This window comes from Symphalangus syndactylus, chromosome 6 (genome assembly GCF_028878055.3).
Source record: "Symphalangus syndactylus isolate Jambi chromosome 6, NHGRI_mSymSyn1-v2.1_pri, whole genome shotgun sequence".
Taxonomy (NCBI): domain Eukaryota; kingdom Metazoa; phylum Chordata; class Mammalia; order Primates; family Hylobatidae; genus Symphalangus; species Symphalangus syndactylus.
In genome coordinates this window covers 37,673,056-37,689,094 of record NC_072428.2, presented here as the reverse complement: position 1 = coordinate 37,689,094, position 16,039 = coordinate 37,673,056, and the positions used below count along the sequence as shown (strand labels likewise).

Below are 16,039 nucleotides of genomic sequence, written 5' to 3'. Positions count from 1 at the left end.
GTCACCCAGGTTGGAGTGCAGTGGCGCGATCTCGGCTCACTGCAAGCTCCGCCTCCCGGGTTCACGCCATTCTCCTGCCTCAGCCTCTCCGAGTAGCTGGGACTACAGGCGCCCGCCACCACGCCTGGCTAATTTTTTGTATTTTTAGTAGAGACGAGGTTTCACCGTGGTCTCGATCTCCTGACCTCGTGATCCGCCCGCCTCGGCCTCCCAAAGTGCTGGGATTACAAGCGTGAGCCACCGCGCCCGGCCTTTTGTTACATTATTTGTATGAACTTACTTAACTTGGCAAATTAAGGAGGGCTTCCTGGGAGAGGTGGCACTCAAGCCCAATCCTAAAGGGTAAGCAGGAGTTAGCCAAGTGAACGAGTTCAGGGAAAGGAAGCAGCAGTTGCTAAGGTAAGGAGGCATGAGAGTGCATAAACTGTTCAGTAAACTGCAAGTCAACCATCTGACTAGCATAGAATGCCTGGGAGAATGGGAGACGATGAAGCAGGAAATAGATCTAAAGGTCTTGTATGTCATGTGATTCCTCCCTAGGCTGTAGCTGTCACTTGTCTCTGAAATACTTGAAGAGGATATTTTATTTACACAACTGTTACTCTTATATCTGTTTCCAAATCCTAATGTTGCTTTACTTCAAAGAGTACTTTTACATGTCTTTTTGCCAATTTTCTATTCATCACCATCTTGCCAATCACTGTAATAATAGCTACCATTTGCTGAGTGTTTGCTGTGTGCCAGATACTGTACTAAATGCTCTAGATACATTATCTTAAGTGACAGCAAGGAAGAGCACAGCTTCAGAGTCAGATCAGGGTTCAAATCTCAGTTCTGCCCTTCACAGATACGTAACCTTGGGCAAATTACTTATCTCATTGAGCCTTAAGTTTCCTCATGTATAAATCTGGAAAACCACCACCTCCTTCACAGAGTGTTTATAAAATTTAAATGAGATATGCAAAATATTTAATACACATAGTAGGCACAATAAAAATAATTATAATTGCAGTTACTGTGATGGTATCACTTATGCAAAAGTCTAAACAGTTGGTGTCTATACATGAAACCAGCAGAGGGAGCTTCTAATCCATTTCTGACACCAGGACCAAGGTAAATATACCTATCCATGGATATAACTAGCTCTTCAAGAAGAGTAGAAGACTGAATAAAAAGTGATCAGATGGTACTTCTAGAAGGCAGACAGGGAGATAGACTGGGGAGAACTACATAGTTAACTTCAGTATTGGTAATGTTCTTGATTGAGTATGGATTCATACGTGCTCAGTTATATTTTAACATTGGCATGTGTGTCAAATATTACATAATACTATATTTATGCGATCTCAATTTGCATGCACCTACATCTCTCTATTTCTAGTTCCAATTTGAGACCTCAAGACAGAATTACCACATCTCTTCCCTGTGGTTTTATCCTACTTCCCTTGGACCTCTCTCAGAGTACAGCCTTCCAGTCATTTCCAGTATTAGACTCAAAGTTTCCTAAAGACAGGGTCAGGTTCTTACACATCTATATAGTTCTAACAGCAGTCAACACAGTGTTTATTGAGCAAAGCAGGTGGTCAATAAATGTTTCTGAAAATAAATTCCTACATTTGGGATAAAAGGTCATTTAATCAAATACAAACTGCTTTTTGGTAGGTTTTAAATTGTTCCTCTTTGAAGAGCTCACAATTAACTTCTATCAGATTGTTTTTTTCCTTCACCCAGATATACTAAGTTAGGGTAAGTGGTATATTTATCACGTCACATCAGCCTGTATTTTCTCTTTATGAGACTTAAGAAATTAATACAACCATATTTCAAACATTCTTACTCATTCAATATTTATTGTATATCAACTATTCCTCGAAACTTGTAAATTAGAGAGGCTGGTTAACTAAATTATGGTATATCCAGTAGTTTAAAAGAATGAATGAGCTCTACGTTACTGTGCAATCATTCCACAATCATTGGTAAGTAAAAGGGTGAGGTGGAGAATGATGTTTGATGTCTATTTCACATGTGTGCTTGTCTATACACAGAATATTTCTGGAAGATTATAAAAGAGACTGATAACTGTGATTGTGCCTAGGAAGAAGGATTGAGTGTCTGGTATCTAAGGGAGACTTTTCACTGCATATCTTTTTGTACTTAATTTTCCAGTGTGAATGTACTACATTTTCAACTAAAATAACTTAATAATTTGCACTTTAAATAAGGAGAAGGTCACACACAAAAATCAGATAAGAATAAGCAGCAGGACAACAAAAGTAACATGATGAGACAAGATGTGGTTTATTACCTTATAGATTGAAATAGCTTTAGCTTAAAGGAGTGAAGAAATCACTGTGAAGTGATATGATCAGGAAAAAACCTTTATCATGTAAGGGATGCTTGACTTAGACCTTGAAAGATGTCAATAAGATGGCCGAGAAGGCGAAGGGATTACAAGGGAGGTAAACAAAGTGGGTAAATGTCCCTGTGGCAAAGCTGTGGGGTGGGCCTGGGAGACAGAAGACCTGGGTGCTAGTCCTTTGACCCTAAAAGCTGTAGGCTTCCAGGCAGATCACTTTTACAATGCCTGCATTCACTGGCTCCCTAAAACAAAATATAATAGATGGTCCCTTCCAGCTTTCTAGTAACATGGCTATCTCCCTAACTATAATTGGGAAGAAAGATTAGGGTTATATTTTGGAGGTCCCTGAGTGCCAAGCAATGCAATTTAATGGTTTGGTCAGAGGAAGCCTCTGAAAGTTTTTGAAAATAATAACATGTTTTAGGAAGATTGAATTAATATGTGAGAGCACACAATAAACACTCTATAAGTTTTGACTAATATTATTATTAATTTCACATCATTTACAGGGTAGACTAGAGCGGAAGAGGCAAACTAACCATGAGATGTGCAATAACCAGGCAAGCAAGAGATAACATGGACCAGAGGGTTTGGTCTATGTTGGGTTTTGAGTTCGAATGAGCCATGTATTTCAAATGTATTCAAGTAATGAATGAATGGAGACATTCATTACTTGAATACATTTGCTCCAAGTTATTGTTTGCTACCCTTTTCCAGGGTCCTGTTGATTAGTGTGTAGTGTCAGGGAGCATTTGGAGCCTCAAAAGTATTTTTGCTCAGTCACGCTGTCAGGTTTTTTAAGGGTTTATTCTATAGCCTGACTCATTGTAGCACTGAGCCTTCTAGTAGCCAGTGCAGATTTTTACAGATTTAAAATAGTGTTATATTTTATTAAAATGCTTTTCTTAAAAATTGTATAAATACTACATATTTTTACTACATAGAAAACTACAAATTTTTAAAAGTTACCTCTAACCTAGATATCATCAATGTTAATATTTTATTTTAATGGCATCAAAGTATAGATGACACTTTAAATTCCAAGGAAATAGTTTTGGGAGGGTGATTTACTTTGTGGAAATATGGTTTGACATCTATTTAACTTTTTAATGTGCATGGTCTTTCTCTAACTCTTCAATTAAATTATTACCTCCTCACAGGCAGAGAGGTTATTTTCTTTTCTTTTTTTTTTTTTGGTTTTTTTTTTTTTTTTTTGAGACGAAGTCTCACTCTGTCGCCCAGGCTGGAGTGCAGTGGTGTGATCTCGGCTCACCGCAGCCTCCGCCTCCTGGGTTCAAGCAGTTCTCTTGCCTCAGCCTCCTGAGTAGCTGGGACTACAGGCACGCGCTGCCATGCCTAGCTAATTTTTGTATTTTTAGTAGAGACGGGGTTTCACCATGTTGGCTAGGATGGTCTCGATCTCCTGAGCTTGAGATCCATCCGCCTCGGCCTCCCAAAGCGCTGGGACTACAGGCGTGAGCCACCACACCCAGCCCAGAGAGGTTATTTTCTATATCATGCTCTACCTTGCAGCACTTACATGCTGAGTGAAGTTAATAGTAAGTACTTCAAATGATGAAGTAATGACTAATTTCCTCCAGATCACTTTCCAACTCCTCGATCGGGTATTCACAGATCTTCAAAATGTAATTTCAATTAGATTTATCTCATTGAAACCTTCTGCAACAACTAGTCCACATTTTTTATCCCATGAACATGCCATACTTAACTTTGTGCTTTTGCCTAATTCTGATTTCCCATTCCTGGAGTGTTTTTCCTACTCTTCACTATCTATTAAAATCCTATTCATTCGTCCAAACTCCAGTTCAAACTCCAGATGACCTTTATAGAATTTTCTCTAGTCATTTCAGCCCATGTTAAATGCTCACTCATAAGTATCTAAGCACTGTAAGTGTATAGTACTCACTTTGGCACTTACTCTAATAGTATACTATATCTTTATTTTACTCATATACTTAAATGAACAAAATCAGGGTGAACAGCACTTAAATCACTGACCAACCTGGCTTTATAGCAAGAGAGAAACAATAAAGGAGTAAGGGAAGAGATTCTCAAGTCAAATAGGGAAAGCATTCTTTTGAAATAGGAAAAGCAGCTTTCCAGTACAGGAAACTGAATGCCTTTTGTGGGAAAGAGCAAGTGGTTGGAGAAAAAGGCCATAGGGATAAACAATGAGTGAAAACTCTGTTTAAAAAGAAGCAGACAGAAGGCATGTATCTAGGGAGAAGGTCTGAACTTGGGAAAGGTAAGCAAGGTTGAAGGGTGGGAAGAGTAAAGGAAAGAGTTCTATATATGCTTTAAGGTTTATTTAAATGTTTCTTTCTGGAAAATTAAACTTTTAAATTAATCCTGAACTCTGAAATTCAATTAAAAAATATAAACTCCTACTAAGCGGTCTTGTCTAACCTTAAAGTTACAGAAAAATAATTACAATGAGAATGACACATATGAGGAATTTATTCACAATATAAGGCCTGTTATACAGAAGGCACACTCAAATGTGGAACAAAGCCAATTAAGCCAATTCTGGAGTCCTCAGATATATGTGAATGCCATGACCACTGGCAATTTTGGTTGTTAACTAATAATAACGTACTTCCTTTTTTAGCGATGGGGTCTCACCCTGTCACCCAGGCTTGAATGCAGTGGTGCAATCATGGCTCACTGCAGCCTTGACCTCCTGGGCTCAAGTGATCCTCCCACTCAGTCTCCCGAGTAACTGGGACTACAGGCATGCACTACCACGCCTGGCTAATTTTTTATAACTTTTTGTAGAGATGGGGTCTTGCTATGTTGCCCAGGCTGGTCTTGAAGTCCTGGCTTCAAGCAATCCTGCCTTGGCCTCCCAAAGTGTTGGAATTACAGGCGTGAGCCATCACACCCAGCGTAAAAATGTACTTCTTACCTTTGTCTTCTCCTTGCTCGCCAATAACCCATACTTCTTTGCCTGAAGTCTGTGCCTTCAAAACATTTGTAATAATATACTGTAATCTCTGTGAATCCAGATTACATCCAATTCCAATCACTCGATTTGCAGGAAATGTACTCAGTTTCCATGTTACATAGGTCATGATTTCCACTAAATATTGCATACGAGGTAAAAAAATTGCATACAAGGTAAAGGTTAAAAAATATATACTTCTAGCCTAGCTCACAAATATTTATTATTTTAATAAGTATATTAGGTCCTCAATGCACTGAGGCATTATACGTATGTGTGTGTATATATATATATATACACACACATACATACATTATATGTGTGTATATATATATATACACACATACATACATTGTATATATATAAAATACACATATACATTATATGTATGTGTGTATATATATATCTACACATTATATATAATGTATGTATGTGTGTGTGTGTATATATATATTTTTTTTTTGAGATGGAGTGTCGCTCTATCGCCCAGGCTGGAGTGCAGTAGCACGATCTCGGCTCACTGCAACCTCTGCCTCCCGGGTTTCAGTGATTCTCCTGCCTCAGCCTCCCGCGTAGCTGGGACTATAGGCACCTGCCACCATGCCCAGTTAATTTTTGTATTTTTGGTAGAGACGGGGTTTCACCATGTTGGCCAGGAGTGTCTCGATCTCTTGACCTCGTGATCCACTTGCCTCGGCCTCCCAAAGTGCTGGGATTACAGGCGTGAGCCACCGTGCCTGGCCCATAACATATTTTTAATGTACATTAGAAACACTAACGGCGTTTCAACAAGATTACATTTTACTGTGTTTTTTGTTTGTTTGGTTTGTTTTTTGAGATGGAGTCTTGCTCTGTCCCCCAGGCTGGAGTGCAGTGGCATGATCTGGGCTCACTGCAACCTCTGCCTCCCAGGTTCAAGGGATTCTCCTACCTCAGTCTCCCTAGTAGCTGGGATTACAGGTGTGCACCACCACACTCGGCTACTTTTTGTATTTTTAATAGAGACAGGGTTTCACCATGTTGGCCAGGCTGGTCTCAAACTCCTAACCTCAGGTGATTCACCTGCCTCGGCCTCCCAAAGTGCTGTGATTACAGGCGTGAGCCACCGTGCCCGGCCAAATTTTATTGTTAAATATAAATTGTCAGGGGTAGAAAATAGATAATTCCTAGAACAGTTAAGTGAGGATAAAAACTGGTACAAAAAACTAAAAAATAATTTCTTCTTATTGATCGAGTTTTCTTTTACATCTTAAACTGAATTTCTATCTTTAAATTAAAATACTGATTCATATGCCACCATGATTCAGTGTAGCATTATGAATGAAAACACAACTACTTTTTTCTTACATTCCAAAAGGATGTCGAGAATTAAAGAGATCAATGTCCCTCAACAAATTACTACAAAAAAAAACAAGTGAAATGCATACAATACCCCTACACTGGGAACATTAAAAAAAAATCTGTTCACCAATTTGAGTCCAGTACAAACTAACTCTTTGAAAATATTTCTATTTTTGAGTATGACAGTTCCAAAACAACCTGTAAAATACAAAATGTTAAAAATGCACACTGGCATGCTAACATTTTTGATACTTCAGAATTAACAAAATATCATGCATATAAGTCATTGCATTTTTCTCTTGGGAGTTTAAACATCTCACTGAGGAAGGTATGGCTTAGAACCTAGAACATAATATCATATTTCATTAAAAAATTGTACACTGGAACCTTCTAGATAATGTTAGTCATAACAAGTAACTGGTTGCCAGAATATTATACTGTTTATTATACAGGCAATTTTGCTGAATATTCTAGCCATCTCTTTATAATTTAAAGGGTTTTTTTGTTTTGTTTTTGATTTTGTTTTTTTTTTTTTTTTTTGAGACAGAGTCTCACTCTGTCGGCCAGACTGGGGTTCAGTGACGCCATCTTGGCCTCACTGCAACCACCACCTCCGGGGTTCAAGCAATTCTCCTGCCTCAGCCTTCCAAGTAGCCGGGATTACAGGTGCCTGCCATCATGCCTGGCTAACTTTTGTATTTTTGGTAGAGACGGGGTTTCACCATGTTGGTCATGATGGTCTGGAACTCCTGACCTCAGGTGATCCGCCCGCCTCAGACTCCCAGTGTTGGGATTACCAGTGTGAGCCACTGTGCCCGGCCCTAAAGTTTTATGGTTTTTATCAGTAATGGCAATTCTACTGATGTACTGGACCATCAACTTAATTTAAAATAAAGCATTTTACCTGGTTGAGATGCAACGAGCAGGACACTGTGTTGACTATAATGTCCCAGAGCTGGGACAAGGGCTCTGAACATATCCACATTGCTCTGTACCACATCAAGGTACGACTGAGAACTACCCAAAGAGTTGACTGTGAAGATCACCACCTTGGAATGAGCAGAGGCAGACAAATCTAGTAAATGAAAAGAAACAGTCTGAGCTGAAGATACAGGCTTTAATCAAGTTCTAGTTCACGATTAAAAGGTTGTTCTTTTCAACAAATAAGACAGCTTTTAGGCACGCCTCCCCATAAATCAACCCCAGATCCACAAAAGCATACAAAATGCGGAGGTTTGCCTCCAAAATGAGGATTAAGAATAAGTGTTGGCTGGGTGTGGTGGCTCATGCCTGTAATCCCAGCACTTTGGGATGCTGAGGTTGGTGGATCACTTGAGGCCAGGAGTTCAAGACCAGCCTGCCCAACATGGTGAAACCCTGTCTCTACTAAAAATATAAAAATTAGCCAGGCATGGTGGTGTGTGACTGTAGTCTCAGCTACTCAGGAGGCTGAGGCAGAGATTCAGTTGAACCCAGGAGGCAGAGGTTCAGTAAGCTGAGATCTCGCCATTGCACTCCAGAGTCTCGTGACAGAGTGAGACTCTGTCTCAATAAAAAAAGAGTAAGAGTGTATCCTCAGGGGAGAAGATAGCAATAGTAATAATCAAAATACATTATGGGATCTAAAACCTACAAATAAGAACTGAGTTTTTTATATGTTACAATTTTTAAAGGAAAATAAATATTATGCTATAGACAAAATGAACCTACCATCAATTACACCACTGATTCCTAAACTGTGAGCTTAGGCACCCTAAAGTTCCTTGAAAGAAACTCAGAGGCCATCAGGGAGGAGTGGAAAAAGTAGGAAGAAGGCTGGTAAGCATAGCTCCAGGCCACTTACTTTGGCCTATCCAAGCAGAGTAGTAGTGCTTTTTAAAAATCTGTTTTACTTATTAAGGATTCTACTCTAAAGAGTGGTTCAAAAATCTCTAAATTAAATATCTTGGCTTTTTTTTTAAATAAAGAGATAAGGTCTCACTATATTGCCCAGGCTGGACTCAAACTCCTGGGCTCAAGTACTCCTCCTGCTTCCGCCTCCTGAGAAGCTGAGACTTTACCACGCCTGCCTCTTGGATCATTTTAAACTGACTTTTCTTATACAGAAGCCCAGCTGTCCTTGTGTAACTACTTCTTTCCATGGGAACTACAGGTAATCAACTGTTACGACTTAGGAAAAGCTAGTCTATGGAGTTCACTCTGACTCCAGAGCACCTCTGACCCTGCAGCACATGTTATGCTGTTACAACTATATTACTCTCCATTGCACAGTGTGTTTTACACTAAGTACATGCCCAAACCGTGGCCAGATGTTACCAACATCAGAAATAAGAGAACCATAATAAAGTAATTAGAATGGCATCAGTCCAGTCAACATTTACAAATGAATATTAGCCTCCCAGGCTAATAAACCAGGGAGACAGTAGACTCCTTGGTTTATATTCTTAATTAAGCCTCTAAGGCCATCTTTCTTTTTTTTTTGAAATGGAGTTTCGCTCTTGTTGCCCCAGGCTGAAGTCCAATGGTGCGATCTCGGCTCACCACAACCTCTGCCTCCTGGGTTCAAGTGATTCTCCTGCCTCAGCCTCCCAAGTAGCTGGGATTACAGGCATATGCCACCACACCCAGCTAATTTTGTATTTTTAGTAGAGACAGGGTTTCTCCATGTTGGTGAGGTTGGTCTCGAACTCCCAACCTCAGGTGATCCACCCACCTCGGCCTCCCAAAGTGCTGGGATTATAGGCGTGAGCCACCACACCTGGCTAAGGCCATCTTTCTAAACAAGTTTCAGAAGGAAACACTTGTGCAATATGTCCACTGGGAGATGCATTATCTAATTTTACTTCCTATTCTGATACAGTTGTAGTGATGGTAGATCTAAACACTTAAGTCCTAGATTTTAATTATGGTTCTTCATGAGTCCTCTTAAGTAATTCCTATGTTGTAGGGTTCACAGTGGATACCTGGTGATGAGTCAAAACCTCAAGAATTAGAAGACATTAGAACTGGAAGGGATATACTTAACAATTCCATATGTGTCAAACACTGTTCTAACAGTTCTCCATATATTTATTTGCTTAATCTAATCAACAATACACAATGGAGTATTTTACAGATGAGAAATCTGAGGCACAGAGAAGTTAAATAACCTGCTCAAAGTCATAGAGCTCAAGTGTAGAGCCAGAGGTTAAGCCCATGCAGTCTGACTTCAAAGTGCTGTTAAACACTATGCTACATTTAGAAACTTAGTCCTACACCCTCATAAGGATGAGGAAACTGTCATGTGGAGAGGTTAGGTGTTCTGTCCATATTATGAAATATCAGTGGACAGTTCAATTTGTAACTCTACAATCTGGCCCCAGGCTATTGTGAGTATTTCTTTTCTTTGCTCCTTTAGCTTCCTCATCTTCAAGGTTGACTTAGGAGTAAACAGTAGTGGCTGCCTAATATGATTTCTTTTTTTTTTTTTTGAGACAAGGTCTCACTCTGTTGCCCAGACTGGAGTGCAGTGGTATGCAATCTCAGCTCACTGCAACCTCCGCCTCCCGGTTGCAAGTGATTCTCCTGCCTCAGCCTCCCTAGTAGGTGGGATTACAGGCGCCCGCCACTGAGCCTGGCTAATTTTTGTATTTTTAGTAAAGACGAAGTTTCACCATGTTGGTCAGGCTGGTCTCAAACTCCTGACCTCAGGTGATCTGCCTGCCTCGGCCTCCCAAAGTGCTGGAATTACAGGCGTGAGCCACTGTGCCGAGCCCCTAATATGATTTCAAAAGTACAAGAAAGGTTTCCTACTTCCAAAGATTTTCCCATCAAGCTCTCAGGCCTTTCAATCAATTCCTCTGAGTTTATTTTTTATTTATTTATTTAATTTTTTTTTTGAGATGGAGTTTTGTTCTTGTCGCCCAGGCTGTAGTGCAATGGTGCCATCTTGGCCCACTGCAATCTCTGCCTCCCAGGTTCAAGTGATTCTCCTGCCTCGGCCTCCCGAGTAGCTGAGATTACAGGTGCCCACCACCATGCCCAGCTAATTTTTGGATTTTTAGTAGAGATGGGGTTTCACCACGTTGGCCAGGCTGGTCTTGAACTCCTGACCTCAGGTGATCCACCTGCCTCAGCCTCCCAAAGTGCTGGGATTACAGGCATGAGCCACTGTGCCTGGCCTCCTTTGAGTTTAAGAGCCAGTATTTCTTACATTTTAAAGTTTTCTTTTAGACATGGGATCTTGCTATGTTGCCCAGGCTGGATTCAAATCCCTGGGCTCAAACAATCCTCCAGCCTCAGCCTGCCAAGTAGGAGGTACTATAGGTGTATGCCACAGCACCCAGCTCAGTATTTCTTTAAATTCTCCTACATAAACTTGTGATGCAGGCTGAATTGGTCTATATTCATTCCCTAGAATATTTACCTAATTTTCCTGATACTGGCTTTTGCTCAAATTCTCACTGCACTTACCACATGTTTGACAAACATCTGCTTAACTGTCTACATCAAACATATTACAAGCTCTGGGGGAACAGGGATTATTTGTTTCTTACTCATCTTTCCACCTCCAAGATCTAGTCGCATAGCAATTGGAACATTTCCCCCAGCTTTCTGCCAGTCCAAATCTCTCCAATCCCAGAAGAACCAGCAACTATCTCAATCCTAATCAGCTGAAAGCAATCTCTGTCTCCACCCAACTTCGAGTCTTCACTGTCTGGACCACTCTCTTGGCATTAATCACATAGTGCCTCCTCACTCTCTTGTCATGAATGACTGTTTACATATTGCATGTGTCTTTTTATCTAAACTTTAAGCTGCTTCTGACCAAATAGAGTCTTCCATTTCTATCAATCTCTTGCAGCAGTTCTTAAATGCTAGGCTAGGTGCCTAAGCCTAACCTGGGAAGCTTAATAAAAATGCAGATTAGCCCATGTTCTGAAGATTTTACTTAAATATATAAGGGGAAATAGCTTCCAGAATGCAAATCCCCAGATGATTCTGATGCACAGCCAGGTTTGGTTAGCATTGCTCCACAGGCAACTAAGTTCCTTGTACCTGGCACTCAAAATCTTTGACTCTTCAAGTCTTCCCTTACAAGTTGATGATTTAATAAGGGAAGAAGATTATACAGTTATAAACAGAATTAGAAAGAACTTTAAGCATGATTATTAAAGCTATAAATTACAAGGTTAAGGATCAGGATAGGCCGGGTGCAGTGGCTCACGCATGTAATCCCAGCACTTTGGGAGCTTGAGGTGGGCGGATCACAAGGTCAGGAGTTCAAGATCAGCCTGGCTAAGATGGTGAAACCCTGTCTCTACTAAAAATAAAAGAAATTAGCCGGGCATGGTGACACGTGCCTGTAATCCCAGCTACTCAGGAAGCTGAAGCAAGAGAATTGATTGAACCTGGGAGGCGGAGGTTGTAGTGAGCTGAGATCGTACCACTGCACCCCAGCCTGGGCGACCAAGTGAGACTCCATCACAAAAAAAAAAAAAAAAAGAGGATCAGGATAAAAGTTCATTCGATAATAATGAATTCAACAAACCCCTACTAAGGTCCTGTTATGTCACAGGTAATGTGTTAGGCCCTAAGAACACAAAAGTGAACATGATATTGTCCCTACTCTATATATCACACAATGGAGTACAAGGGTTAGTAAGGAGAGCTTCAGAATGAGACTGCCTGGTTCAAATATGAGTTGTCCCACTTAGACATTAGCATAATGGTAAGTTTCCTCCTATGCCAAGAACTCAGTCAGCATCTGTGTTACCAGGACATAAGCCTCTCACCTCTTTCCCATTTCTATAGGTAGCTCAGAAAAAACCATATCCTTCCTGCTAAGCCAAGGTCTACAACCTAAACCAAAGGCTGGTCACAGTTATACTAAGGGATGATCAAATCAAGTATGTCAAAAGACCCAGTAAATATTTCATGCTTTAATATACTACTGTTCTCGGATTATGAGGCCAATGTTATGATGAATGAAATATGAACTCATTTTAAAACACTGCTGATTATTTAAAATACTGAAAGACCAGGTAACTCTGTATCAAATAATGATGCGTAAATACTGTGGAGACCTACTGAAATATTCTAGCTACTCTATCAGTCTGAATATACTGAAGACACTACACATATTTTCATTTATCTGGTATATCATTAAGCCATTCTTATAGTACTAAAAATTATTGAATATACTCTTTTCAAATTATTTTTTAATATGACCTAAAATTTTAGAAATGTGTGTTCTCTCGTACTAATGATAATGACCCTTAATCTAGAAAACTGTGCTAAGATGATAGCTATTAAAAATCTTCCTGAAGGCTGGGTGCGGTGGCTCATGCCTATAATCCCAGCACTTTGGGAGGCCAAGGCGGGTGGATCACTTGAGGTCAGGAGTTCAAGACCAGCCTGGCCAACATGGTGAAACCCCATCTCTACTAAAAATACAAAAATTAGGCTGGGTGTGGTGGCTCACACCTGTCATCCCAGCACTTTGGGAGGCCAAGGCAGGTGGATCACTTGAGGCCAGAAGTTTTGACACCAGCCTGGACAACATGGTGAAACCCCGTCTCTACCAAAAATTCAAAAATTAGCCAGGTGTGGTGGTGTGCACCTGTAATCCCAGCTACTCAGGAGGCCGAGGCAGGAGAATCACTTGAACCCAGGAGGTGGAGGTGGCAGTGAGCCGAGATGGCACCACTGCACTCCAGCCTGAGCAACAGAGCAAGACTGTCTCAAAAAATAAAAATAAAAATAAAAAAATCAGGCCGGGCAGGGTGGCTCACGCCTGTAATCACAGCACTTTGGGAGGCTGAGGAGGGCAGATCACCTGAGGTCGGGAGTTCAAGACCAGCCTGACCAACATGGTGAAACCCTGTCTCTACTAAAAATACAAAATTAGCCAGGTGTGGTGGCACACACCTGTAACCCCAGCTATTTGGAAGGCTGGGGCAAGAGAATCGCTTGAACCCAGGAGGTGAAGTTTGCAGAGAGCCAAGATTACACCACTGCACTCCAGCCTGAACGAGTAAGACTTGGTCTCAAAAAGAAAAAAAAAAAAAATTAGGCTGGGCGCAGTAGCTCACACCTGTAATCCCAGCACTTTGGGAGGCCAAGGCAGGTGGATCACAAGGTCAGCAGATCGAGACCATCCTGGCTAACATGGTGAAACCCCGTCTCTACTAAAAATACAAAAAGTTAGCCAGGCATGGTGGCATGCGCCTATAGTCCCAGCTACTCGGGAGGCTGAGGCAGGAGAATCACTTGAACCCAGGAGACAGAGGTTGCAGTGAGCCGAGATAGCGCCATTGCACTCCAGCCTGGGTGACAAAGTGAGGTTCCGTCTCAAAAAAAAAAAAAAAAAAAATTAGCTGGGCATGGTGGCGTGCTCCCGTAATCCCAGTTACTTGGGAAGCTGAGGCAGGAGAATAGCCTGAACCCAGGAAGCGGAGGTTGCAGTGGGCCCAGATTGTGCCACTGCACTCCAGCCTGTGCATCAGAGCAAGACTGTGTCTCAAAAAAAAAAAGAAAAGAAAAAAGAAAATACAGTCATTCATATGATGGAATATTATGTAGAACCTTTTCAAAGAAATAGAGTTACTTAGAGCTATATGTACTGTTAATAAACATCTTCAAAAGTGTAGAATTAATTCCTTAATAAGTTAAAGATCAAATTACCATATAATCCAGCAATTTCACTTTTGGATATATATCCAAAAGAACCAAAAAGAGGTATTAAAAAAATTGGTACATGAATGTTCATAGTAGCACTAGTTACAATAGTGAAAAAGTGCAACCCGATGTCCATTAACTGACAAATGGATAAATAAAATGTGCTATATCCATACCAAGAAACATTAGCCACAAAAATGAATGATGCACTGACATGTGCCACAATATGGATGTACCTTGAAAACATTATGCAAAGTGACACAAGTCACATACTGTATGATTCCATTTATATAAAATAGCTAGTAGGGGAAAATCCACAGAACAGACAGATTAGTAGTTGCCAGAACCTGGGAGAAGGGAAAATAGAGAGTAATTGCTCAATGTGTACAGAGCTTCTTTTAGGGTGGTGAAAATGCTGGAAATTAGTGGTGATAGTTGCACAACATTGTGAATGAGTACCTAAAGTCACCAATGGTAAATTTTATGTTATGTGTATTTGAGCACAATAAAAAGATAAAAGGATTTAAATATATATACTATTATATGCAAAAAACAAGTGCAAAATCAATTCCCTCGGTCTGACTCCTGAAGCAACTACTCTTAATAGTTTCTTTTTTTTTTTTTTTTTTTTTTTTTTGAGATGGAGTTTCACTCTTGTTGCCCCCAGGATGGAGTGCAATGGCACGATCTCGGCTCACTGCAACCTCTTCCTCCAAGGTTCAAGCAGTTCTCCCACCTCAGCCTCCTGAGTAGCCGGGATTATAGGCATGCACCACCACATCTGGCTAATTTTTGTATTTTTAGTAGAGATGGGGTTTCTCCATGTTGGTCAGGCTGGTCTTGAACTCCCGACCTCAGGTGATCCTCCCGCCTCGGCCTCCCAAAGTGCTGGGATTACAGGCGTGAGCCACTGTGCCTGGCCGTTTTTTTCTTTTCTTTTCTTTTTTTTTGAGACAGAGTTTTTACTCTTGTTGCCTAGGCTGGAGTACAATGGCACAATCTCAGCTCACCGCAACCTCTGCCTACCAGGTTCAAGTGATCTTCCTGCCTCAGCCTCCTGAGTAGCTGGGATTACAAGTACACGCCAACATGCCTGGCTAATTTTTTGTAGTTTTAGTAGAGATGGGTTTCCACCATGTTGGCCAGGCTGGTCCTGAACTCCTGACCTCAGGTGCTCCACCCGCCTCGGCCTCTCAAAGTGCTGGGATTACAGGCAAGGGACACCGCGCCCAACGTCTTAACAGTTTCTTGGTATTTCTCCAGATTGTTGGTATATACACAAGCATAACTGTGTATGTATGGATGTATCTGTATGTAAATTTTCATGCTCATATGTATATATGTATATCCCTCCCCAAAATGTTATAGTAGCTATTAAAAAAGACATCAAATGATCAGTCAGCTGCAATCTATGTGTGTTACAATGGGGCATTACTAAAATTTCCAAATGAGCTTTAATTCCCCAAATTATTAATGTACTTCTCCATATCACAGAATATATTCACGAGAAGTCAGTTAACATTACATTTAAAATTACTTCATCTAAGGATGGGTGCAGTGGCTCATGCCTGTAATCCCAGCATTTTGGGAGGCCAAGGAGAGAGGACGGCTTGAACCCAGGAGTTCAAGACCAACCTTGGCAACATAGTGGGACCCTGTCTCTACAAAAAATGAAAAAATTAGGGCCAGGTGCAGTGGCTCACACCTGTAATCCCAGC

At 40.8% G+C, this 16,039-nt stretch overlaps 1 protein-coding gene across 11 annotated transcripts in view; it reads right to left on the bottom strand.

Annotated features, from left to right (window-relative positions):
• Nucleotides 1-16,039, bottom strand: part of UEVLD (UEV and lactate/malate dehyrogenase domains) — a 57,955-nt gene that overhangs the window by 10,643 nt on the left and 31,273 nt on the right. For 9 of the 11 annotated variants that reach the window (XM_055282195.2, XM_063641049.1, XM_063641050.1 and 6 more), the window contains 2 exons: nucleotides 7,567-7,737; nucleotides 5,286-5,459 (listed from right to left, as the gene is read on the bottom strand). In XM_055282195.2, the coding sequence (XP_055138170.1) occupies nucleotides 5,286-5,459; nucleotides 7,567-7,737 (345 nt within the window). The remainder of the gene's footprint in view (nucleotides 1-5,285; nucleotides 5,460-7,566; nucleotides 7,738-16,039) is intronic. The other 2 variants (XM_063641047.1, XM_063641048.1) reach the window with 1 other exon arrangement.